The 25677-nt window shown below is 62.5% G+C and overlaps 7 protein-coding genes across 7 annotated transcripts; 2 read left to right on the forward strand and 5 right to left on the reverse strand.

The window, feature by feature from the left end:
* Positions 1-14246, reverse strand: MICPUN_61052 (dynein gamma chain, flagellar outer arm; the record flags this gene model as incomplete). The annotated part of the gene is made up of 3 exons (XM_002504409.1): positions 1-13724; positions 13888-13937; positions 14211-14246. 3 exons carry the CDS (start codon positions 14244-14246, stop codon positions 197-199), a joined length of 13614 nt encoding a protein of 4537 aa, XP_002504455.1. The 3' UTR covers positions 1-196.
* A 2289-nt stretch (positions 14247-16535) lies between these two features.
* MICPUN_108847 (predicted protein) lies at positions 16536-17514 on the forward strand. Its single transcript, XM_002504099.1, has one exon. It carries the CDS (start codon positions 16638-16640, stop codon positions 17142-17144), a length of 507 nt encoding a protein of 168 aa, XP_002504145.1. The 5' UTR covers positions 16536-16637; the 3' UTR covers positions 17145-17514.
* A 31-nt stretch (positions 17515-17545) lies between these two features.
* On the reverse strand, positions 17546-18361 carry MICPUN_97814 (predicted protein; the record flags this gene model as incomplete). Its single annotated transcript, XM_002504410.1, has 1 exon — positions 17546-18361. One exon carries the CDS (start codon positions 18359-18361, stop codon positions 17546-17548), a length of 816 nt encoding a protein of 271 aa, XP_002504456.1.
* A 466-nt stretch (positions 18362-18827) lies between these two features.
* Positions 18828-20786, reverse strand: MICPUN_61055 (predicted protein; the record flags this gene model as incomplete). Its single annotated transcript, XM_002504411.1, has 1 exon — positions 18828-20786. The coding sequence occupies one exon, from the start codon at positions 20784-20786 to the stop codon at positions 18828-18830; it is 1959 nt and encodes a 652-aa protein (XP_002504457.1).
* A 246-nt stretch (positions 20787-21032) lies between these two features.
* Positions 21033-22544, reverse strand: MICPUN_102113 (predicted protein; the record flags this gene model as incomplete). The annotated part of the gene is made up of 1 exon (XM_002504412.1): positions 21033-22544. One exon carries the CDS (start codon positions 22542-22544, stop codon positions 21033-21035), a length of 1512 nt encoding a protein of 503 aa, XP_002504458.1.
* A 629-nt stretch (positions 22545-23173) lies between these two features.
* MICPUN_108848 (predicted protein) lies at positions 23174-24403 on the forward strand. Its single transcript, XM_002504100.1, has one exon. The coding sequence runs from the start codon at positions 23190-23192 to the stop codon at positions 24378-24380; it is 1191 nt and encodes a 396-aa protein (XP_002504146.1). The 5' UTR covers positions 23174-23189; the 3' UTR covers positions 24381-24403.
* MICPUN_102115 (predicted protein) lies at positions 24402-25529 on the reverse strand (the record flags this gene model as incomplete). The annotated part of the gene is made up of 1 exon (XM_002504413.1): positions 24402-25529. The coding sequence occupies one exon, from the start codon at positions 25527-25529 to the stop codon at positions 24402-24404; it is 1128 nt and encodes a 375-aa protein (XP_002504459.1).
* Between the last annotated feature and the right edge of the window lie 148 nt (positions 25530-25677).

Below are 25677 nucleotides of genomic sequence, written 5' to 3' on the forward strand. Positions count from 1 at the left end.
CAGTGTTGAATATCATAAATAACACTCGAGCTATTCGCTATTGGTTTCAGCCGCGACCCCACGTCCTTCTCGGTTGGAAAATCACCTGAGAAGGGTTCGGGTCGCTCGTAAACTAAATTCGTCGTCGTCGTCGTCGGAACGCGCGCCGCGAGAAGCGTTCGTGGCGCGCGTGAGCCGAAGTCGACTATCCATTTCCTCAATCCACCGAGCAGAGCAACGCCACGCCGCGCATGACCCACTTGCTCGGGGGATCCTCCGTTCGCAGCGGGAACGTGGAGATGAAGTTGAGTCCCGTGCGTTTCTTCACCCTGTACGTGGGCGCCTCGTAAACGCCCTTCGTGACCTTGTCTTTTCCCAACACTCCGGTAACCTCCAGCACCGGGAGCGGCGTGAACAGCTTCTTCGGATCGGAATCCACCAGCTTGTTCTGCTTTCCGTCCCACCTGCAACCCTCCAGGAACAGTCCGTACACGTACACGCCCTCAGACATGCCGTCCTTGAGCTGCTCCACATCCTTTGGAGGGTGAGTGACCTGCGACGTCATCACCACGTCGTCCAGAGCCCACTTATCTTTAGCGTGTTGCCTATTCACCTCCTGCTTCATCGCGGTCAGGAAACCCTGCGGGTTGAAGAAGCCGGTGAGCCAGTACGCCTTGGGTCGGCCCTCCCTCAGCCACTTATCCAGCTGCTTGTGCCTCATGAGCAAGCCCTGGAACCACGTACCGATCGTGGCGCTCTCCCAAGACTTCTTGAGCCACGCCGCGGGGATGGCGGCGTTGAACAGCTTGTCAAGGGCATCCACCAAGTCGCCCGCCAACGCGATCGTGCCCGCGATGGCAAGCTGAAGGTTCTTGAGAGTCTTTGTCGCCAGGATGATGATGATGTTCAACCTGTCGATCTCCTGCCTGAGGTGAACCGTGAGCGGCTGGGTGGGGCCGCCGGGGAGCTTCTTCAGCATCTCCTTGGTGATCTCGGGCACGAACGGCTCGGGAACCTTGGAGAGGAGATCGGCGCAGATTGCATTCACGATTTCCTCCGGGGACTTTCCGCCACCCCCGCCGCCAGACTTGGGCATGGTATCGACGATCGTGCTCACCATGTCGCTCACAGCCAGAGTTCTGAACGTAAGGTCCGCGTTGGGGTGCAGACCGAAGATTTCTGGGGACTCGGTTAAAGGGAGCGCCTCGATATCGGCCCGGAAGTCTGTGACATCGGTCGAGTCGGGAACTTTGTACCCCGGGAACAGCTCGATACCCTTGGTCAGCGCACCCTGGTTGAAATACTTGGCGGCGTACGTGTCCATCAGGAGCTCGTCGAACCCATCGGTGATCCTGCCGCCGTACTGAATCGAGGAAATCATGTACGTGACCGTCGGCCACGTCGGGGAGTTGAGCTTCTTCATGTCCATCTCCGTTATGTGGTTCTGGAGGAACTGGACGCAAGCGCCAAGGTCCGAGGCGTTGAACTCGTACGGGACATTCCAGCCGATCGGACCGAACTTTCTGCGCTCCTGAACGATGGAGTGGAGGTAGCACATGATGTACAGCAGCTGGCGCCACTCGTACCTCGGGACCGCGTCCATCATGTCCTGTGTAACCCACGCATACGAGTTGCGTAAACCCGCGCGCATGCCGACGGGCGCCTCGTTGGTGAGCTTGATGGACATCTGGAGCAAGCCGATGGGGAACTGGGGGTGGGGCTCCGCGGTGATCCAAAGCCTGAAGTCCTCGTGAAGCTCCTCCGCCTTGGTCAGGTACACCTCAATCTCGGCCATGTAGCCCAAGCCGAGGTGAGTGTTCTGAAGGATGACCCACTCGCCCTTCTTCACGGCGGTCTGGATCAGCTTCCTTGCGATGATCTCCTGACCCTGGCCCATGGATACGCCCGAAAGCTTGAGCTTCTTCTTCTTGGCGAGCTCCTCGATGAGCTTCGTCGGGTCTGCGCCTGGTGAGAGAAGGCAAATGACCGGGCGGTAGGGCGTGGTCTCTTCCCAGGTGGCCTCCACGTTGAGCGGCACCGACTCGACAAACTGCTGCCCGATGGCGTCGCCGATGTACGCCTGCGCGGCAACCTGCGTCCTGTCCTCCCTGAGCGCCTTAACGATCATCATCTTCTCAAACTTGGTGATGCGATCCTCAAAGTCCGGCACGTTGACCTGCTCGGGAGCCTCCAGGTCGTACCACTTCTTCCACATCGGCTCGTTTCGGTCAAACGAATCGAGGATGTCGGAAAAGGCGGCAGTCTTCTGCAGCGCATTGACGTCGAGCCAGCACTTATCGGGGATCCACTCCTTCGGCTTCTTGCGCACTGACTTGATATCCAATGAGCCACCGCCCTTCAGGAAAACGTTGACGTTGTCGGGGGAGAGCTGCTTGGCGCTGATGAGGATTTTGTTGGTCATCATGAGCGCAAAGGTGAGCTTGTGCCGCTCAAATAAGCCGCGCTGGATGTAGAGGTACACGCTGTAGGTCATGTGATCGATGATGTTCACGATGCGCTTGGCGGGCATCTGCGCGGGCTCGGCGTTGTCGATGGCGAGCTCGTACAGCTCATTGAACTGCTTCAGCGAGGTCTGGTACATCACGTTGACGCTGGCAAACTCGGCGATGAGGAAGTAGATGAGCGTCGCCCGGTGCGCCACCGGTCGGTACTCCTCGCAAGCCTCGGTGATCTTTGCGTTGGTCTCGCTCGCGTTGGCCAGCTTCTCGTTCACCTCCTGCGCGGTGATCTTGGTGTTGTTGAGCACCTCGATGAGCTCCACGTCGTCCAGCAGGTTACCCTGCGAGTTGGACAGCCTGAACAGCAAGTCGTCCTCCAACTGCTTGATCTTCTTCTTGTAATTGGTCACCTCCTCCATCAGGCCCAGGCGCTGCACCTCGAGCTCATTCTTCTCCTTAAGGATCAGCTTGGCAAGGAGCTGATCCTCCAAGCCGACGGGCGTGACGGTGAAGTCAACCACGGTCACCTTTGCGCATAGCTCTGGCGAGTAGTGCGGGTTGGGCAGGCGAGTGGTGCAGAACAGTTGGAAGGATGGCGAATAATCAACCTCCTTGTCGAGCTGGATGATGAAGTTCTTGCCCTTCTTGACGAACCTCTTCTCGAGCACGGGATCCAGCACGGGGTCGAGCTCCTCCTCAATGTTCTCGATGAGCATGGGTTTGCCGAAGGAGAGGCAGTCGTCGAGGACGGTCCTGAAGTGCTTGTCATTGAGAGAAGTCACCCGCAGCTGATTATCCTGCTCGCGGTTCTTGAGCCAGTTGATACCCTGGCCTTGCGGATCCACCAGCACGGGGTACCGCGTCGCACGCGTCACCATGATGCCGTTCTGGACCGAGATGTCATCGGTGGGTAAGCCCTGCAGGGTCCACTCGCCAACCTCCGCCTCCTCGACCAAAAACTTGGACACGTCCAGATTCTCTGTCACCGGAATCTCGCGCTTGATGAGGTCGCCGTAGAAATCACGCTGCATGAGCAGGTCCCTAAACTCCTTGTTGAAGGGACCGAGGTACGACACAAACGACGACGCGATGGCGCAGTCGCCCGTCAGTCGCTGGATTTGTAAGTCGAACTGCTTCGACTGCTCGGTCCAACGAACCTCCTCACCCGCCAACGCCGTGATGAGCGCGGTGGCGGCGTCCATGCGCTTCTGCGTAGCCTCCGCGTCGTCAAGCAGGCGCTGCTTCTCGGCCATGGCCTCATCAAACTTGGCCTGCATGGCGTCCAAGCCCGCCTGGACCTCGGCGAGCTCGTCCTCGGCCTTTTGCTTCTCCCTGTTAGCGTCGTCGAGCACGGCCTGCGCCTCCCGCAGCGCTCGCATCTTCGGGTCGACAACCTTCGCGACAAAGTGGTACGTCTTCATAGCCTCGCACCAGTTGCACAGACCGGCGACAGCCTGGGCAGACTTCATCGCGCCCTCGTAGTTGAAGTCCGGAGCGTCGAGGTACGCGTCGAGGAACTCGCACGTCTCGTCGTTGATCTGTTCCTTGGGGAACGAAAGCAACGCGTTGAGGAAGTTATCTCCCATCATGGCCATGGAGACGTTCTTCCAGTTCTCGGACGCGTCGATGACAACCTGACCCTTCTTCGGCTCGTGCCACGCAACCTTTTTGGACATGGGGTACTGCCTCAGCACCAACACAGCGTCGAGAATGCGCTTGACAAGGTCGGGAGGGTTCTTGAGAGCCTTGGTGTTTTGGATGGACTTTTGGTCGATTGAGTTGAGTGCCTCCAGCGCCGCATCCATCGCTGGCTGCGCCGCCTTGAGATCCTCCTCAGCCTCAATCTTGCCAGCCTCGATCTCGTTAGCCTTGGCGGTGACGCCCTCGACGATGACCGCTACTTTAGCCTTCTCCTTCTCGGCCACGGCGGTGGACGCGGAGATCTCCTTGAGGAGCTTCTCCGAAGATTTCTGCGCCTCGGCGAGATCCTTGTTCTTCTGCGTGAGCTCAACCTGCATCTTCTTCACGTCGCTCTTGGCCTCGAACAACTTGGACAGGCCGCTGTTGATCTTGTCCGCGAGCACATTGACGTCGTCCAGCTTCTTCTGGTAGAGGCTGCGGTAGCCGTCGATGAACGAGAGATACGACTTGGGGGTGACGTAAACGTTGCGCCTGAACTTCTCAAAGTACTCCTTGCACGCCTGGGTCACGGCGGTGTGCACGTGACCCATGTGCTCCTGCAGCAGCGCCTTGACCTCATCGCCGCACGCCATGCTGAAGTCGCCGATGTACTTTGTCGACACCGCGATGAGCGCGTCCTGGGGCCACGGGAGGAACCAGTCGATGGTGCACCCGTTGATGAGACCCGGGAAATTTCGAGCTCGAGTCGCAAACTTGTCGCCGACGGGGGAGAAGCAGAGGCAGGTGTGGAGGTTATCGCGGACCCTACCCAGGAACAGCTGGTAGAGGTTCTCCCAAGTGTCGGGCATTTCCGGGCACTCGCGCTTGGCCACCGCGCGCATGTCGTTGACGATCATGTCGAGCTCGTCCTTGGGGAATAGACCAGCCACCTCGCCAGTCATCAAAATCTGGTTGATGAATTCCAGGAAGGATTCCTCCTTGACCTCGGCGTCGGTGAAGATGAACGCAACCTTCTGGCCCTTCAGGCCCGCCACCTTGTACAGGGCCTTGAGATCCTCGAACAGCGCGCTCTGATTGTACTGCTTCGAGATTGTAATCTGGAACGTGAACGCTCCGACGATGTACGCGGCGAGTCGGGTCAGCGACTGCTTACCGGAGCCGCCCACGCCAACAAGCAACGCGCTTCCTCGGTCCATCGAAAGGAGCCTCGCGATGCGCATCATGTGCGTCAGGGCATCCTCGAACAACACCAAGTCCAGCTTGACCGTCTTGGACGTCTCGTTGAACATCGCCATCTTCTTGTCCGCGAGGTCTTTCACCATTTGCAGATCGACGGATGACTCGTAATAGCTCGGGTTGGCCTCGAGGACGTCGCCCGTCTGCTCGTCGACGACGGGCGGACGGAGAAAGTCGACAAAGTACACGCGCTCCTCAACCTCCTTGGTGATTTTCTCACCGAAGGTCTCGCTGATGATCTTCTGGATCAAGCTATCGGTCCAGTTCTTGTCGTCGTAGCTCGTGAGCTTGTCCACGAACACGCGCTCGCACTCGTGCCTCCACAACGCGACGAGGTAGCCCTCGGGTGACTTGACGTTGCCGCCAAATGGGGGATGCTGAACGCCGTTCTTAAACCTGTCGCGCTCGGCGAGGATCAGGCCCTGGAACACCTTGCTGAGCTCGCGCATGTTGAACAGGTAGTGGAACTTGGCGGGCGTCGGGAGCATCTTGGTCTGCACCTTGTTCCACAGGTCGATGGTTATGGGCACCAGCTTCTCCGCGGCTGCGACGACGTTTGCGGAGAAGACATCCGCCGCAAACCGGCCGGAGACGAGCTGGCCAAAGATGTTGTTGATGGCCGCGACGGACGGGAGGGGCACGTTGAAGATGCAGAAGTGCCTCTTGAGGCGGTTCGGAATGTCGTTTTTGCCCCCGCCCGGCGTGTTCATCGCCGCGAGGTACTGAACGTCCACGATCATCTTCATGTCTCCGATGGGTTTATCGAGCGAGTACATGCCGCCCTGCTCGAGGAGCTGGCGGACAATCTCGTTGGTCACCTGGTCGCCCCAGTCGTTCATCTGCGGCATGGAGATATCATCGACGAACACGATGAGCTTCTTGCCCGTCGGGGGACCGAACGTGCGTCCCTGCCTCTTCTCCACCGCGCCCTCCACGGCGGTTTGAAACACCCCGGGGGTGGTGAGCGACGAAAAGGTGATGGGTTTGTTGAGCATCTTGTCGGGGTCGAAGGAGTTGATGAACGACTTGATCGTGGTGGTCTTGGCCGTACCGGGGCCGCCCACGAACAGCGAGCTGCCGTCGACGCTGCTCACCAGGTTCAACGCGTACTCCAACCGGACCGAGTCCAGGGTTGGGATCACGAGCGAGGCAAACTTGGGCCGCTCCTCCAACTTGGGGTACTCCCACGTCGGCACACGGTCCACCCACGGCGCCCATTCAGTGTTGTCCTCGTTGACGTAATACTCGAACAGAGTGTCGCCGGGCTCCATGTCGGGCACGTTGCCCTTGGCGAGCTCGCAGAGTTTGGCGTTAAACTTGGGACGGTCATCGGCGGGAAGCATGGCGCCCAACGACCAGCAGACGCAATAGATGAAGAGGCGCTCGTAGTGCCCCTCGCTGAGCGTCTCGGGCTTGTCGCCCTCGCTAGTGGGCTTGAGGCACGCCTGAAGCATGGTGAGCAGCGATCCGACGGAGCAAAAATCCCTAGAGACGTGCTCCCAGGGGATGCCTCCCATGATGGGCTTGCACTCAAGCGTGATGAAGTGGATGATGGGATCGATGTACTTCTCGAACATGGGCTTGAGCAGCGCGGATTCCTGCTTGCGGCGCTTGTCGAGCCAGGAGGCCACGAGCGGCTTCCAGCCGAGCTCAGTCTCCGAGACGTAGATGATACCCGCTCGGGAGACGGTCGCGGGAGACGCGTTGTTGAGGTTTTCGGGCTCGAACATCGCCTTCATCATACCGCTCATCTGCACGCGATCGCCGTTGGCGAGGGTGAGAACCTTGTTGTCGTCGAGCACGGTGTTGAGGTTCTCGATCCAGATGGCGTCGACGGGTCCGTCTAGCACGATCCACGTGTTGTTCTTCTTCTCCTTAGCGGCGCGGCGCCAGAGTACGGCAAAGACACCCTCGGTCCAGTCGCCCGTGGCGGCGTCGAGGCGGCCGAACATCTGCGGCGCGGTGATCGCCTTGGGGTTCATCTTCCACACCACGTGCTTGTTGCCAACCTCAGTGAGCGCACCCGCGAGCGTCTCACAGATGGCTGTCTTACCACCGCCGGTGGGTCCCACGAGCATGATACCGTGACGCACCAGGTAGGTCTCGTACAGCTGGACGCACTTGGCGAGCCACGTCGGGTGGAGCTGGAGGCCCTTCTCGGTGGCAACCTTGGCCATCGCAGCCTCGATGTCGGGGAAAACAGCCTTGTCCGCCTTGGTCCCGGGGAAGATGTCGTCGATGAGCGACAAGAAGAGTGGCACGTCCTCGGCGACAAACTTGGACATGTTCATGTCGCGAAGGGTTCGCATCGCCAGGTACACCTCAGATTTGTTCGGGTTTGCGCGCTTGGAGGCGCCCATGGTGCGCAACACAGAGAGGATGTTGCGCAGACCGAAATCGTAGTGCGCCTGCTTGGACAGCTGCTGCTCGCAGAGACCGTAGAGGACGAAGAACTTCTTGGCGAGGAATTCGTTCTCCTGGTAGCCACACGCCGCCAGCTTCACCTTCTTGATGATCTGGCGGTTGGGCACCATCATCGTGACGCCGCGGAAGAGAGCCTTCAGGTTCTCCGGCAGCTCCTGACGACCGGCGTAACCGGGGTTCATCGTGATGAAGAAACCCACGCGCGGATCCAGCGACACCACGGCGCCGTCCGTGAAGACAAACTCCTTCTTGCGCTCGCGGATAGCCTGAAGGACGCAGTAAACCTGCTGCGCGCACACTGAGAGCACGTCGAGGTTGATGCGGTTGAACTCGTCGAAGCATCCCCACAGACCGGACTGCGCGAGACCGCGGTAGATCTTACCCATGCCCTTGTAGTCCATCTGGTCGGAGCAGTTGAACACGACAACAAACTTGCCGAGGGTGTTACCGAGATCCTTGGTGGTCTCCGTCTTGCCCGTACCCGCGGGTCCCGCGGGCGCGCCGCCGAGGAACATGCCGAGCGCCTGAGACAGAGTCACGTAGCAGATGTCCGTCAGGGGCGTGATCACGAGGCGCTCCTTCACGCCGAGATACTCATACGAATACTCGAAGTCGACGTCGCAGATGGAGATGATCACCGTGTTAAGCTCGTTGCGCCAGTAGAACCGGCACTGCTTCATCCACTCAAAATCCGCGGGATCCTTCACTCGCTTCTTGAGGAGCTCCTCGGAGGTATCTCTCTGGTGCACGTGCACGGTGATGACCGTCTCGAGATTCTTCCTGTCGTTCTTATCAAGATCCGGCCGTGTCGTGATCACGATCATCTCCTTCAGAAGTGTCTCCTGCTTCTTGAAAGCCTTGACCATCATGGTCTTGTCCTTCTTTGCGCCGGTGAGTGCCGTCTGCATGTCGTTGGTCCATAGGAATTGGATACCCAGAAGCGCGATCTGTGCGGGGAATCCAAAGATGAACTCCTCGAGCTCCTTCTCGAATACCGCCTCATTGGCCATCTTGATGATGGACCGAATGGACTCCTGCATGCCCTCCACCAGCGCCTGCAGCCAGGACTCGATGTTGCCCACGGCCATGACCGGGTTGGGATCGAGGACGCCGTCGTTCTCCTTCACAAACTTAACGCACTCCTTCTGCTGCGAGAACATCTCGAGCATCTTGGTCTTGTCCTGTCTGTCGAAGGTCACCTCTGTGAGGGAGTCGAAGAGACCGGACTGGAAGTGCGGCGTCACCGACGGAGGATCTGAGCCGAGCGACAGAATCTCGAGGAGCGTCGGATCAGAGACGAAGTAGAAGCGGGGGAACTGCGCGCGCTTAGTGTCCAGGAACGCGGTGAGGCTCTTCTGGCACAGCTCGAGCTGCTCGGTGAGGTAGGGGAGGGTCTGCTGCATCTGGTCGTTCTCGTAGCAGACCTCAACGACATTCTTAATGTCGCCTGCGTTGCCGACGACGCGCATGAACTGCTTGTCGATGTTGTTGAACCTCTTAGCCTCGGCGGGGAGCTGCTTGACGATGTCGCCGCCGCTGAACACAGCCTCCATGTAGACGTACATGTTCTGGACAATGAGCCACATCTCGACAATCTCGGACACGGTGGACAGCTTGGTGATCCAGTCGTTCACCTTGGACTTGAAGGGTGCCGAGTACCTGTTGGTGGCCATGGAACCGAGTTGCATCTGCGCATCCTCCAGCTTCTCGATGAGCTCGCCGGTGGTGGACATCTGTAGGATCACGTCGCCCTTGTGCTTGTACTTTGTAAACTCGAAGATCTGCTCGGACCAGTCCTCGTCCACCTGCTCCAGCTTCTGCTCGATCTGGGCCTCCTTCACGGCGCCGCCCGCAAGGTCCTCGACCTCCTCCGCCATCTTGAACATCCTCAGGTCGATGAGCGTGCCAAACTTGAACACATCCTCGCCAAGGTCAAATGTGGTCTCAAAGAGCTCCTGGAGCTGCGTCCAGTGCCTCGGCCGCATGTCCTTGCTGCACAGAAGGCGCACCAGAGGGAGGGTGCCCTCGAGGAACTCGTCGATCTTTTTCTTGCAGTCGTTGAACGCGGGCCAATCTTTCAGCGACTTTGGCAGGTGCTTGCTGTTGTACTGGAAGATCTTCATCTTCTCCTCCATCCCGTCGATCTGGTCCTTGACGTCCGACCACAACACGTCGGCGTAGTCGTCCATCGTCGCGTTGACCTCGGAGTACAGCGAGTACAGCTTATCGAGCATGTCAATCTCCTTCTCAATCTTCTCCAGCTCGGGATACGGCGTGATGTGGAGCCCGAAGAGCTCCTCGCCGCTTCGGTAGTTATCCCACTTTCGCTTGCGCACCGCGAAAGTGGTCTGGAACTTCTTAAGTCGCTGCACCGCCTCCATGGGGTCGAGCCCGGGGACGGACGGACCGTTGGCGTCCCAATCCTTACCAAACTCCGCGGCGTCGACGACAAACACCTTGACCTCCTTGATGAGCTCTCGCTTGAACCCAACCTGCAGCCTCGACAGGTTCTCGGCGACGGACTCTGCGAGCTTCTTCATCTTATCCCAGCCGTACCGCAGCTCGGAGACTGTCTCGGTCTCCTCCTTGGGCACGCGCACCTCGTACCTGGCGAGGAGGGCGTAGATCTCCTCGATCGGGGTCATGATCGTGTCCAGCTCAGACTCCTTCTCGCGAATCTCCTTCAGCACACCCATCGTGACCCTGACGTCCTCCAAATCCTCCGCCTTGCGGTTCAGCTTCAAGGTAGTCGCGTGCATGTACTCGTGCAACACCTCGAGCTGTTCCTTACCCTGCGAGTGCATGTTCTTTGCGAACTGCGACTTCCACGCGGCAGCCTCCGCCTTGAGCGAGTTCTTGAGCGGCTGAGTCTCCAGGGACATGGCTCCGATGTTGTGCACGGGCGCGATGGCCTGGATCTGTTTCTCGATGTCCATGTACTTCTTGAGCTCGTTCTCGAACGCTTCCAGGCTCGGATTGGTGTTCATGAAGGCGGTGTACGCGGCCTGAAGATCGTCCATGTAGAGGAAGTCGAACCGCGTGAACGTCTCGATGTACTCCATGACCTGCGCCTTGGTGCCCTCCATTGAACCCGTGAGGAGCAGGACCGACTTGACGATCTCCTTGTCCGCGGCGATCCACTTGAAGTAGTTCTCGTTGGGGACGATGAAACCCGTGGATTGGCGCCGGCTCATCTTGGACACGTCGAGCTCGCCGTGTGCAGTGCCCTGCCCCCACATGTGCAGTGACTCGCTCACCTTGAGGATCTTCTTGGCCACGCTGTTGACCGCCGCCTGGATGGCGTCGAGCGGCGGATTCATCGTCACCGTAGGTACGGTGAGCTCCACGTCGACGTCGAAGAACGGCCTCTCCACGAACAGAAACCCGCCGGAAGATCGCGACCCGAGGCGCTTCTTCATGTCGCCAAACCCGCGCTTTGTCGCGGTGAGAATCGCCTGGTACATCAGCTTGGCGTAGTGGTGCGTGAACTCGTCGACGGCGACGTCCTCCAGCTCAACCTCTGGGTTATCCCGAGGGTAATCGCGCATCATCTCGCACAGGTCGTGGACGCCGCGTTCAATCTCCACGTTCTTAACCACCAGCTCATCCGTCTGCTGCTTGATGAACCGCGCCTGCGTGGTTTGGAACTCCTCCACGGTGAAACTCTGGTCGTCCGGGAGGTCCACGAATTTGGTCTTGGCCACCAGCTTGAGGTTGGCCTCGATGCGATTATCGATGGCGTCGTTCATCTTGCCGATGAGTTCCTCCAGCCGGCCCAGAGACTTGTGCACGTGCATGAGGTATCCGTCGATGTTCATGGAGGTCCAGGTGAGGATGTACATGCCCGGCGCGAGCTTCTTCTCGAGATCGTCGAGGTGCGGCCCGAGCAGGGGCTTGGCGACGGGCATGATGGCGGACATCACGCGGTCGTACTCCTTGAGCGCGTGCGACAGCTGGTTGTAGTACCGCTTGAACTTTTCCTCCTGGAGCAGCACCATCTTGGCCGACTCGGGAACCTCGATGCCCATCCGCTGCAGGTACTTGGCCTCGCGCATGAGCTGCGATATTTCGCGGTCGAAGTTTACGAGGAGGTTACCAGTCTCCGGGTGACGGACGATGAGCGTCGCCTGCAGGCCAGCCTTGGAGGTCTCGATGCTCTTGGTCCACGCCTGCAGCCACAACGTCTCAAACGCGACGAGCGCCTTTGCAACCGTGTTGTAGGTCTTCACCACGCGTTTGCTCTCCTTGCTTCGCATGATGGCTTCGTTCGTCGCGAACTTGCGCATGGGCTCCTCGATCCTTCGGAGCAGCTGCCTGGCCCACATGATGTCGCCCGCGACAGGTGGCGCGTTGCGGGGAAGCGCCGGTCCGTGCTTGTGCTTCTCATAAATCTTCTGCACCGCGTCCAGATCCAGCGAATAGTTCTGGAAGATTACCATCCACTTATCCTCCAAATCCTGACGCAGCGAGTCCCTCTGAAGGATGCTCTGGAACTGTCTCAACAGGTTGAGCGCCTGCTCCGTGGAGGTGATCTCTCTGAAGCTGGCGTTCACGAAATCCTGCAGCTTCGTCTCAAGCTCGTGCACGGAAACGTTAAACTCAAGGTAGTCGCGATCAAACTGATTCTTCGCGAAATCCATCAGGTCGTACGGCTTTCGCTTGAACTCTTCGACAACCTTGAAGAAAGCCTTGATCGGGCCGACGAGACCGTCGATGCTGTTCTTCTCGTTCAGCGTGGTGAACTGCTTGATGGTGGTGAACATGTCGAGGAGCTTGCTGACGCGCTTGCCGAAGAGGTTGATCTTTGCAAATATCTGATCCTCGTCGAAGTCGAACTGCCGTCCCTTCGGGTTCTGTTCCAGCCTATCCTTCGTCACCATGTACTCCTCGAAGTACCGAACCTTCACCTTGTTGCAGAGCTCCAGACGTCCCAGCATCTCCTCTCGATCCTGCGTCCATAGATTGCCCGGCGCGGTGATGTACTCGCGCATGTTCACAATCATCTGGTTGGATATCTTCTTGAACAGCGTCGTCATGCGCTCGCTGGTGCTGTAGTACCGCGCGATCGTGTGCATCATCTTCACGTTGTTCATCAGGCCCGGGATCCCGTCCAGGATCTGCCTCGGGTCGCCCTCGTACAGCGGCGTCATCGAGTTCTCGAGGGTGGTCAAATACTTGACGTTATCCTTGGACTCGTTGGAAGCGTCCGTGACCCGCATATCCACAGCCTTCCATCGCTTGTGCGCCTGCGATCTGCCCGCCATGGACACGCCGAGCACCAGACGGCACTCCTTCCCCTTGAGCTGCTCGGTGATCGAGTTGAACTTGGCCATTCGCCCGCGCCAGTACTCAACCTCCGTGTCCGGACCGGCGTCTTCCTTCGCGCTCATCGCGTAGGCATCCTCGGAGGCGTCCAGCAGCGCTTCCGTCTTATCGCACCAGTCCGTCAAGATCTCCTCGAAGTGCCTAGCCGTCTCCTGGTCCGCCGCGGCGTCCGAGAAAGCCTGCGGCTTGAGGTCGATCGAGTCGACGTACTTTTGGTCGGGTCCGATGAGCTCGACGCCGCCCTGCAGCGAGTGCGCGGCGCTGGTTAGGGTGTCCCCAAATCTCTGGACGCCGATGACGCAGTCGTACGCGCTCTCCCTCGTGGTCTTACCCCACTCCTTCTGAGCCTTGAGCACCGGAGCGTAGAGATTGGCGACTAGGCTGGCGAGAGTGTCCAGGACGCTTCCCCGGATCTCGCCGCTGTATATGTCGTTCTCCGGGCTCTTATCGCTCACGCCCTTGGGGTTGGTCCGAACCAGGTACAAGGCCTTGTCCCGCAGCGTCTCCACGTCGCCGTCGGTGACGATGAGCTTGGGCGGCTCTCCCGCCTTCGGGATGAAATCGCCGTCGATGTTTTTCTCCTCGGGAATCTGATAGTAGAACAGGAGCTTGGGCGGGCCATCGGGCTTGTAGAAAGCCAAGATCTGGTCGTGGTACCAGCTGATACGGATGGGCGGGGTGCGGAAGGAGTGGGAGTGAGCGTCGGGGATGGTGCGTCGGGGTTTGAGGACGGATCGGGGACGAACGGGGACGAACGGGGACAGCGCGCGGGATCCGTGAAAAAGTTGTTCGATTGGTGGGAGGGACGGGGGCGGGTCCGGACCTCATCCCGCGCGTCGCGTCGTCCTTGCTGATGTCGAAACATTCAGCCACCTGTGTCGTACGCGAGCGAGGGAATGTCGGAGTCAGTTTCTGGATCGAGACGATCGGTGCGAGTCGACTGTCGCGCGATCGGGGCGGCGACGCGCGAGCCCGCCACCGTCCCTTCGTTCCCACCGCTTGGGGCGGGGGTGAAAGATGCCGGAAATGGAAGCCCGTCGCGCGCCCGAAACGCGCGCGGTCGGCGTGCACGCGACGAGTCCACGGCACACAACTCGCGGGTTTCGGATGCGGACCGCGCGTCCGATGCTAAATCCTCGAACGCACCTTGCCGGCGATGTACACCGTCCTCGCGTCGCCCATCTCGGCCGGCTACCCGCACCGGCCCGAGAGGCGAGTTTTTCCTGTTGTTTGCCGGGAGTCAAGCGCCCGTCAAACGCCGCCAATCGGCCCCGGGCGACACTCCCTCCGCGTGTCTCCCACTTAAATCGAGCGAGGACGCCTCTCACTCGTGTCGCACTCGGCGCAGACCCGTCGGTTACACCACCGGGAGGGTCAAGCGCCTCGCAAATGCGGTCTTCGCGCCTGACTCGCGCCGGTCACAGCAGCAGCAGGAGGTCGCGTTCCGGAAGCAGCAGATCGGGCGGGGACATCCTCTTGCACAGTGGACCAGTTAGGATTTTATTTTATTTTTTGTGCAACATGCAAATAGTTACACAAAATGGATAAATGGAGAAATGGACGTAACTGCTGAAAAAGTAATCAAAAGGTCGTGTGGTGCCTTCGAGGTGCCCAGTAAAGGAGCATATGAGCTACAGTCAGAGATTTCCGCTGTGCACGGATAAGGAAATTGGATTGTTCTGGCGCATTTTATTCCGCATGGTCTTCTCGGCGCGAACCTAAGGGACTCGGAGCACAGGTTGGCGCACCCGCGAGCGGGTAACTGAACTCTCGGAGGCGAAGGACGCTCGTTCACGTCGCGGATACATCGAGGTTCACCTCCCGAAGGGTTCACATCCACCCGGAGCATCAACCCCGGTCGTTCTTCGAGGATCGGTGCTGTTCGGGAAATCGTGCAGCCAGCGCCAAAACTTTCGCACGACGACGCGGGCCATGGTGGCGGCCTCGAAGAACGGCGGGGACGCCGGCGTGAGCAAGGTGCGATTGGTGTCATCGCCCCTTTGGAGATATCGTCTGAGGCGCCGCGCGAGCCCCGACGCCCTCGCGAGCATCACACGCCGCGCATTTCCGGACTCCTCGGAACGCACCGGCGACCACGCGCCTGAGTCAGCTTTGCGCCCCCAGATCCGCCCCCACCGGGCCTCCCCGCCCCCGACCCCGGTCTACCCGTTCATCCGAGCGCTGACCCCGACGTACTCGTGGACCCCCATCGAACGACAGGACGACGCGGATAAGCGCGCCGCGGCGCGCGCCGCGCACGAGCAGGTCCTCTGCCGCCAGAGCACCGTCGAGTTCATCTCCTCGCTGCTCAAGGGCACGGACACCCCGGATGAGCCCTTACCTCAACTCTTCGACGGTCTGCCCAACAGCGTCAACGAGTTCGCGGCGCTCGCGGACCCAACGGCGCCGAGCATCACCAAGCAAGGATCCACCAGCACCCTCGGGCCCTTCATCGATAACATGATCACCGAGCAGAACCGAAAAGCGGCTGCGGAGGCGCAGAAACTGGGTAGGGCCAACAGGTTCAAGATGGGACCCGCGCCGGCGAGCGCGCTGAAGCGCAGGACGCCCGCGCCGCCGGACTTTTCCGCCGGCCTGCCCATCGAATATCCCGTCGAGTTGATCGCGGCGAAGCGCGCCAGGCGGATCAACAGCGCGCCGGCGAGGCCGGGTCCCGCTCCTTGGGTGGGCGTCTCCGCCGACCACGCGCATCCCATGGCGAGGCGGCCGGACGGCTTCATCGACGGCCCGGGGGTCCCTCCCACTAATCGGGTCCCTGGTCTCGGGATCGCCGGGGACAGGGCGTCGCCGGTGATGATGGGAGGAGGAGGAAACGGTCAGACGAACGCGGTGTCGCCGTCGGCGTCGTCCTTCGGGGGCGTCGCGATGCAACCGCCGGCTGTGAAACACGAGGTAAATGCGGCGATGGGTTTGGCCGCCAAGGTTGAAAAACCCAAGGCGAAGAACCCCAAGCGCGCGGACCGCCGCAGGACCATCGCGAGGTTCACCACCGCGATCCTGCGAGCGGGCGGGTCCAACGCCTTCATCGCTCGCGACGGCTTGGGCTATCGCAAGGCTTTCGACAGGTTTTTGGTTGAGACGTACGGCGACACGTTCGCGGAGGGCGGGTACTGGTACGAAAACGCTCGCGTCGAGCCGTTCTTCAGGGTGCTGTTCCACATCGCGACGGATGGTAGGGTGCAGCTCGACCCGGACGCGGTGAACACGCTGTTTTGCAAGCGCGAGAAGCGACAGGCGGCGGAGTGGCTCCTCGACGAGGAGGAGCTGTCCAAGTTTGGAGTCACCGCCACGCAGCTCGCGCAGATATTCGAGGGGCCGCCGAGCGTATCGCCCACGGGCTATCCGCGCGGAACCCCGCTGGCCATTCCCACGGATGCAGAGCTTGACGGCGGCGCGGTGCCCGCGAAGATGCCCGCGTCGTCATCGGTGGCGGCGGCTGCTGCGGCGGCGGCGGCCGCCGCCGCCGCGCAGCACCAGCATCACCCGCACCACTCGAGTCACGGAGACCACCACCACCGCGGCGATCACTACGCGCCCCACGCGCCCCACGCCATGTACGGCGGCGGCGGACACGGGCACCACGGGCACCACGGGCAGCACGGCGGCGCGGGGATGGGCGGCGGGGACGCGCACGGGTACCACGGGTCCATACCCGTGGCTCACACCGTCAACCACCACGGGGGCCCCGGTTACCCCTCGGGCTACCCGCACAACCCCTACGGCGGCATCGGGATGGACGGCGTCGGGCTCGGGATGCACGGGCAGACGTTCCCGCCGATGCACGCGATACATCACGGCTTTGGTGGTGGTCCGTACGCGCATCCGTCGCAGCACCCGCACGACGCGGCGGGGTCGGGGCGCCACGGGCACGCGGGTATGAACGGAATGCAGCAGGTTGAGATGGCGGGCAGCGGGCCCAGGCGGCAGTACTCGAGCGATCTGTCCCGGCTCATGTCGGAGTTCAACGCGAACCCGTCGAGCAGCGAGGACTTTCTGAAGTCGTTCCTGCAGAGGACGGCGTCGGAGCTGGACAACCTGGCGCAGCTCGGGTCCAAGTGAGGCGGCGAATTGGGGTGGGTGGGGCGTCGATTCGGAGGAGTGAAACGAGGACGGGCCTGTGCGCCACTTGCTGTCAAGTGTACTGCGGCGATATTAGCAACCTCCACGACGAATGACCGGAAGCTTCACTTATTGATGGTCCAATGATGCCATCTCTAAGTGATCTTCATCGTTGAATTCTCATTCGTCGTGGACGTTGTTACACAGCAAGTGGCCCACGGGTCCGCGAGTTGGTTGGATTTTTTGGAGGACGAGAGTGGATCGCTCGGCGGCGGTCCACCCACTGCAGTATATTACGCGCAACAAAGCACCGCTGCACATAATACATGTAGAACTGTAAGATTGTAACGCGAACGACAACGATTCGGGAGTAATCACATCACGCCGTCACAAAGAATGTCCTATTCCCAGTCCACAACCGGGTTTGACAATGTTCCGATGCCGCTCACTGTGACTTCGCACACGTCTCCCACCTTCAGCCACCCCTTCGGGTCCATCCCCGCGCCCACACCCGCGGGCGTCCCCGTGGCGATGATATCCCCCGGCCGCAGCGTCATGCACCTGCTCACGGTCTCGATGAGCGTCCTGATGTCGAAGATCATCTTGCTCGTGTCGCTCCCTTGCCGCCGCTCTCCGTTGACGACGGTCCCGATGAGCAACCGCTGAGGGTCGTTGCCGCCCTCGGCGTCCACGAGGGCCCGCTTCGGCACGATCCACGGCCCGCACGGCGCGAACCCGTCGAACGACTTGCCCAAGTACCACTGCTGGTGCCGCTTCTGAACGTCCCTGGCGGTGACGTCGTTGACGATGGTGTAGCCAAACACGTGATCAAACGCGTCCTCCGCGGCAATGGCCTTGCCCCCCTTGCCGATGACCACCCCGAGCTCCCCTTCGTAGTCCACCTGGTCGGTGACGTGTCGGGGAAACACGATGCCCCCGCCCGGTCCCGTCACCGCGGTGGGAGCCTTGGTGAAGATTATGGGGAGCTCGGGCGGCGCCGTCTTTGATATCCCCGGCATGTGCGTGTCCACCTCGCCCACGTGCTCCAGGTAGTTCTTGCCCACGCAGACGACGGACGGCGGGTTGGGTATCGGGGCGAGCAGGTCGACGTGCGATACGGGGATCGGGTCACCGACGCGCTCGCGCTCGAGCGCGTCGACCGGGGAGAGCCCTTCGGCGCCGCCCGCGTCGTGCAGCGCGGCGATGAGCTGGGTCATCCCGCGAGGGTACTTCGATCGGGGGACCGGCCACAGCCACTGGCCGCCCTCGACGATGCCGACCTCGTGCGCGTCCGGGTCGGTCGGATCGGACGGTTTCGCGGCGCCCTTGCGGGTGAAAGAGACGAGCGCGACGGGCGGCGGGGGACCGGGCTGCACGACGGGCCCCGCCTGCGCGGCGAACGCCCGGACCGACGCGCGGCGATGGGTCTGATCCCGGATAGTGTCGGGCGACGCGACCGGCACGCCGGTCGACGATTGACGAGCGGCGAGGCTCGACGCGGACGCGTGCATCATCAAAGAAGATCGACGGGCGAACGAGCCGAGGAGACGTTGCATGACCCGCCGGAAACGGCGTCGCCCTTTATGAAGAGCGCTCGACGTCGTCATCCAGATCCGAGAAGTCAAACGCCCGTTTACCGCAGCCTGAGATGACAATCTAAAAAACGTCGGACACACACCCACCTCACGGTGCCTCGCGCTCGTCCCGCTCCTCGCAAAACTCCACGATCCGCTCGCTCACCTCGAGCACGTGGTGGTACCCCATAAGTGCCTCCCACCCGCCGTCCTTCTCGTCGCACTCAGCCAGCCGTTCCCTCGCCCACTCCGCCGCCGGCTTCACGGCGGCGTCGAGGAGCTCGCGGCGCCGACGCCACGCCCCCGCCGGCGCCGATCCCTTCCACTCCGGACCTAAGCCCCCCTCGCGCATCAACACGAACCGCAGGGCGTTGAGCGCGGCGCCCACGACGTCCGCGACGGCGGACGCGTCGCGAAGCCACGCGGGGGTGGAACCCACGCCCCGCGACGGTCTCGAACCCGGGTCCAACGCGATCGCAATCTGCGACTCCACCGCTTTAACGGCGGCGGGCAAAAACGGCCGAGCCGGCTCGTCCGCCTGTTCCTCCCCGGGCCGTTCTGGCCACGCGTTCTCCATCTCGCGCTTGACGAGGGTCACCAACATCGCGGCCACGGCGCCCGACGGCGCCGGGGCCTCCAGGCACTGCCTCAGCACGTCCAGCCTTCGTCGCGGCCTGTGCAGCGCCAGCGCCCTGACAAACGCTTTCCTCGCGAGTTCCCTCGCGCCCGCGTCCGCGGTCCTCGCCATCACCACCTGAAGCTTGCGCATGAGCTCACGCCCGGCGACGCACCCGTCCTCCATCCCCTGCGGCGCCCTCCGAAACGCCAGAGACGCCAGCTCCAGCCCCGAGACGAAGTGCGTCGGCGATCGCTCCGACCCGACGAGCGCATCCGCCAACGGCGCAATCTTCGCGAGCGTCAAACACGAGCACCCGTCGCCCAGCGGGCTTCCCTCGTTGACGATGGACGGCCACGGCGTTTGTTCCTCAGCCTCGACGAGCCAACGCCACGCGATGAGCGCGGCGGCGACGTGCGACGTCGTACTACTCGCGAGGCTTTGGCGCGTCGCCTCGTCGCGGGCCAACCACTGGCTCGTCTCGTCGCTCGTCTCGTCGTTTGTGGCGAAATCGGTAAACGACAGTAAGTGGTCGAGGGTCCCGAGCCTTTGCAGCACCCACTCGTGGTCCGGGTGCGTGCACAATCGCCCGCGAGGCGTGGGCCGGAACAGGCGGCGCGGGTCCAGCGCCAGCGCGCGCATCCCGTCCGCGAGCGCGTGCCCCGCCGCGCGTTCGCCGTGCATGGCGTCGCACGCGACTTTGAAGAACTCGCCGACGCCGCGGTACGCCGCCTCGGGGCCGTGGTGCCTGCTCGCCGGTTCGCATCCCGCCCTTTCCGCCCCCCCTTCGGCCTCTGCGACGAAGCGCGCGCATCTGCCGCACAACGCCGCGAGGGACGCGACGATTGGGATCGCGTCGGGGGCGAGCGACGCGGGGTTCTTAGCTCGACGCAGCCACGTCGCGAGTCCCGCGCAGATGGCGCCGGTGAGCCTCCAACCCCTGTGACGCACGGAGGGCTCGTGGTGGCCGGCGTAGTCGTGGTCGTCGTCGTCGCCGTCGAGGTCTTTCGCGGCGCGCTCGACGCGGGATTGCAGCGCGCCCAGGGCCATCACGAACATGTCCCGCGGTCCGCACGCCTCGGCGCACGCGTCCACCAGCGCGCACGCGCACGCCTCCGCGATCCGATCGTCCACGGCGTCCGCGCACTCCATCAGCGGCGTGAATATCTCCACCCCGATGACGTCCAGGAGCTTCTTCGTCGCGTCCGACATGTCGAAGTGGTCCACGGCGGATGCAACGGCGGAGGCGTCGCGGCTGAGCGCCAAGGACGCGAGGGAGACGAGGGCGTCGGTCGCCTCGGAGTCGTCGCATCGGCCAAAGTTGTACGTCGCGCATATCTCCTCCAGCGCGGTGCTGAACTCGTCGGCGACGGCGTCGTTGCGCGCCGCGTCGGTCCATCCCTCGGACGCACAGGCGGATATCGCGGCGGCGATGTTCGCCTCGTCGAACATGGCGTCCCTCAGCGCGGCGCCCGCGATCCGGTTGCTCGAGTGACGGGCAAACTGATGAGCGACGCTTCGAGATGTTTCTGTTTGGCCGCGCGGCGCGTTTTCGTATCAGAACCGTCTCTGAAGCAACGATGTGAGTGTTACGGATGTTATATTCACAGAGATGAATGCGCTAGTAGCAGGCACGACTTCGGGTACGTCATGCCCGCGCGGGCGGGCTCGTTTTTCGCTCCCATGCAAAGGTTCTCATCACTTCACTTTCGTTCCGGTCACTCGCATGTCGTATCCCGCGGTTTCTTCGAGCAGCTCAGTGGCGCGGGAGTAGAACGCCTCCCTGGTCACGGTACCGCCGATCAGCGTCCTATCCTTACTCGCTTTGCCTCCCGCGCGGCCGTGAAGCGTCCTCCAGTTGTGGAAGATGAGCATCTTCCCGGCTTGCATGTCAACCTCCACCTCGTACTTTGTGTCGTGCAGCATCGTCACCCACTTGGTGTACGCCGCGTACCACTTGGGGAACACGTCAAAGGGAAGCTCGAGCGGGGTTCTGAACACCTCGTTGTACTGAATACGCACGATGTTCCCCGTATCGTCGAGCTGGATGATGGGCTCGCGCTTGTGCACGCAGAGCGACGCGTTGAGCGTCTGGGTGGTGTCCTTTCTCGACGAGACAAAATCTCTGGTCTGGTTGGAGCCGTACGCGGTGAGCATCTCAAACGCCTCCGGGTCGGTGGCGCGGATGTCCTCGGCGACTTTAAACCCGTCGACCAAGGTGTTACACCCGGATCCCTTCTGATAGTGCATGATCAGGACCAGAGCGGGTGTGCCGCCCCACGGGGGAACAGACTGGTCCGTGTGGTTGTTCAGTCGCTTTTCCGGGTCGTACGAGATGGAACTCGCGTCCGCTTTTTTGACAATCTTCCAGTTGCGCTCATCCCTGCACGGGTCCTTCTGCATGCCGCCGAGTACGTCGTCGACGAACGCGTGTAACGTGGTGCTGTCGACCTCGTTCTCCGGGACATCGTCGATTATGACGGCGCCGGCGCGCATGAGGTCTCGCATGACGTCCAGCTTGAGCTTTGGATCCCTCACGACGGCGTCGTGGTCGTAGGACGGGAACACCACGCCGTCCTCGTTCTTGAAGTAGTCGATCTGCGACGGAGGCTGGCCCGGGGCGTCGGGGTAGCCGGTGAACGGGTCCAGCCACTCCGTCTCCGAGGCGGCGAGCGGCGGAATTTCGGATCCGACGAGGGGCTTAGCGACGACGTCGGCGAAGGCTCGAAGACTCTTCGCGCCAAAGGTGGACTGAATTTCGTGATTCGTCCACGTCACGATGAGCCCGCCGGTTTCATCGATCTCGCAGCTCGCGGCGCGGAGGTCGGCGTCGCACCCGGTGTTCACCGGAAGCATGGACAGGATCCTCTCGCCGGCGTCGGCGACGACGTGATTCGGATCGGTGCATGCGTCCCTCAGCCACAGCGCGTGGAAGCGAAAGGATGCGCCGTCTTTGAAGACGACGTCGACGTACGTGTCGTTGGGGGTAGCCTCGAGCACGGCGAACTCGTCGGGTTTAGAGTTGAGCGCGGGCACGACGGCGGCGGGGTCGACCACCGCGCGGGGGACGACGGTTCCGCGTGCCTTTCTGGCAGCCACGTCGCATTTCATTTTTGGTGCGGGAGATCTCGTGCGACTGGTAGAGGTCCGCCGACCAGCGTGGGCGCGAGGGGCCGCGTAGGCGGCGATATTGGCGTGTGCGAGGGGCATCTCGGCGATGATGATGAGCGCGATGACCCGTCGTGGGACGCGCGTCTCTTGGAATGGAAGACACGGGCTGCAGGTTTTCGCGGGAAGATTATCCGCTTTTCCTTCTCTGCCGCGACTTTTGAGACCGCAGCTGCCAGCAGGTGCTGCCACCTGGCTGGCTGGCAGGCTGGCCAGAGCGCACCCCCTCACCTGCCGCTTTTGAGATTTGAGATCCACCGCCCCTCGTCAGTGCGGGTAGCCACGATGGCGACGTCGACCTCAGCCCTCGCGCTCCCCGCTGGGATATCTTCGCGTCGCGTCGGCATCAGCCGCCCGAAGCGCGCGGCACCCCGCGCGCGCCGCATCCCGCGGATCATCGCGGAAGCTTCGTCGTCTTCGCAGGCGCGCGATGCGTTCGTGCTCCGGGCCTCACTCGCGTCGTCCCCAACGCCCCTCGCGTCCTTGATCGACGACCCCGACGCGTCAAAGGCGTTCGACGTGGTGGTATGGGGCGCCACCGGGTTCACAGGCGCGCTCGTTGCCCGACATCTCGCCAAAAACGCGCCGGACAGCCTCCGCATCGCCGTCGGCGGGCGCAGCGACGCGAAGCTCTGCTCGCTCGTGGGGTCGATGGTCGAGAGCGGACACTCCGACGTGCTGCTCCCGATGCTCCGGGGCGACGCGGCGGACGCCACCGACATGCGCGCGCTCGCGAAAGTCGCCAAGTGCGTCGTCTCCGCGGCGGGGCCGTACGGCGACAACGGCGACGTCCTCGTCGGCGCGTGCGCCGCGGAGGGCACGCACTACGCCGACCTCACCGGCGAACCCGGGTGGATGCGATCAATCATCGACGCCCACGACGCCACTGCTATGTCGACGGGCGCGCGCATCGTGCCGTGCGCCGGGTTCGACAGCGTCCCCGCGGACGTCGGCGCGTTCATCGCGGCGACGGAGTTGGCGAAAAGACACCCAGGCGTACGCGTCGTCAAGGTGACGTCGTTTCTCACCAAGGTGCTCGGCGGGTTCAGCGGGGGCACGCTCGCCACCGGGTGGAGGCTCGCCGAGGACGCGCGCGAGCGAACGAGCTTCTGCGACGTGGACGGCCTCGTCCCCGGCGCCATCGAGGGCGTGACGAACGCGGCGCAGACGCCGTTGGCGTTCGCCGAGCTGGAGCCGACGTATAATTCGGACCTCGACGCGTGGGCCACGACGTCGCCCTTCGCCCCGTGCGACGTCAAGGTGGTCCGCCGCACCGTCTCCCTTCTAGAGGGTGCCGAGGTGGGTGCCGAGGTGGGTGCCGATGCGGGTGCCGAGGCGGGTGCCGAGGTGGGTGCCGACCGGGTGATGCCGTACGCGAACCTCTCCCGGTTCTGCTACGAGGGTAAGCTCGCCGCGTTTGAGCTCGGGACGCCCGTCGGGTGGATCAGTTGCAAGGCGACGGCTTCGCTCGTGGAGGCGGCGGTTCGAGGCGCCGCCGACGAAGGGACGAGGACGTCGATGAAGGCGGCGCTGCCCAAGCCCGGGGAGGGCCCGCCCGAGTGGTTCAGGAACGCGGGGTTCTGGGAGATGCGGTTTTGCGCGGAGGGCGAGGACGGGAAGGCGAGGGTGTGGACCGCCATGCGAGGCGGCGGCGACCCGGGATACTCGGACACGGCTAGGATTTTGGCAGAGGCGGGCGTCCTGCTCGCGTCGGGTGGTGGTTCGGGGCCCGTTCGGAGGGGCGGGGTGCTGACGCCGGCGGCGGCGTTCGGCGACGCCATCCTGCGCGGGCTGGAACCGCACGGGATAACGTACACGGTCGACGGGGACGAACCGAAGGGTGTTTGGTTCTCTCTGCCAAAAATTGCCAAAACGTGAAAAGCTACTCTTATTTTAAGCCTACTCCGCTTTCGAGAGCTCCCCGCTCTTGAGCCCCCTCGCCGCCCTCCCCAACACTGGCCCCAGCGCCCCCGCCCCCAGCACTACCCACGGGAACAGCGCGGTGCTCGTGAACGACGACAGACACACGCGACCCGCCGCCGCGCCCGCCGCCGCCGCCGCTCCCCCCTCCGTCGCCGCCGAGCCCAGCGCGCGTTCCAGCAGCGCCTGCACGTCGATCCCGGACTTGAGGGCGACGTAGAAGATGACCATGGTGACGGGCCCGATGATGTTCTTCGCCGCCATGTACGCGAGGCCGTACTTGTCCGTCAGCGACCTGGCCTCCGCCGCCAGTTTGGCACCCGCCGATTGCTTCGCGTCTGAACGAGAGGACTCTCTGGCGCCAGTCTCGACGGCTGCCGTTCCTCCCGTAACTCCCTCTTCCGCGTCGCTCCTCCCTCCCACCTTCGCGTCGACGAACCGCTTAAACCTCGCGAGGGCGTCGGTGCCCGCGTCGATGAGCGACGTCACCCTCACGCGCGCCAGCTGCGGCCACCGCCTGGTCATGTCCGCCGCCACCACCGCATCGAGCGCCAGCCTGGGCGCGCGGAGCGGTCCCTTGGCGAGCGCGTAGGCGAGCACGAAATCCGCGTCGACGTTCACCTGCGCCACCGTGTACAACGCGAAAAGCACCATCGCGCTGCCAAGGTCGCATATGAAGAACGCCACGAGGGTCCACGCCGGGTCGGAGTCCAGTCCCTCGTTCATGAGGGACACCCACCAGGCGTCGGGGGCGTCGTCTTCCGCCGGGGACATCTCCAGGTCGATGGCGGGATCCTCGTCCCACGACGCGGAGGCGTCGCACTCTGACGTATCTTCGTCGCACCATCCCGCGGCCCTTTGCTCGGCGGCCGCCGGGGGCGTCGCATCATCCGACGAGGCGGCGCGCGCGAGATGCGCGGCCCGTCCGCGAAGCCGCGCAGCATCCGAGTCGACTTTTTGGCGAAAAACCACGCGTCGCGCTCGCTCCACGCGGTTCGAACATCGCGACGCGGGTGCGCCGGCGCGCGGCGCGAGGGGCGGGACGCGTCGGAACGCGGACGAGCCGACGCGGGTCGACTGGCCCGACGCGTTCGACGCGAGCGCCATCGTCGATGTGGCAAGAGACGGTCGGATACGCCTGGCGCGTTGTCCAAGTGCGTCCAAGTGGCGCCCGACGTTTCTGGCCACAAAGCGACCGCGGGAAAGTGGACGTAACGAAGTCCGGCGGCGTGGATGGTGCCCAACTTATCCAATG

This window comes from Micromonas commoda, chromosome 9, assembly GCF_000090985.2.
Source record: "Micromonas commoda chromosome 9, complete sequence".
In the NCBI taxonomy this organism is placed as follows: domain Eukaryota; kingdom Viridiplantae; phylum Chlorophyta; class Mamiellophyceae; order Mamiellales; family Mamiellaceae; genus Micromonas; species Micromonas commoda.

Bases quoted from the DNA above. Each gene is read 5' to 3' on its own strand.
- MICPUN_108847 (XM_002504099.1), top strand. From the start codon at position 16,638: ATGTACGGCGGCGGCGGACACGGGCACCACGGGCACCACGGGCAGCAC.
- MICPUN_108848 (XM_002504100.1), top strand. From the start codon at position 23,190: ATGCTCCGGGGCGACGCGGCGGACGCCACCGACATGCGCGCGCTCGCG.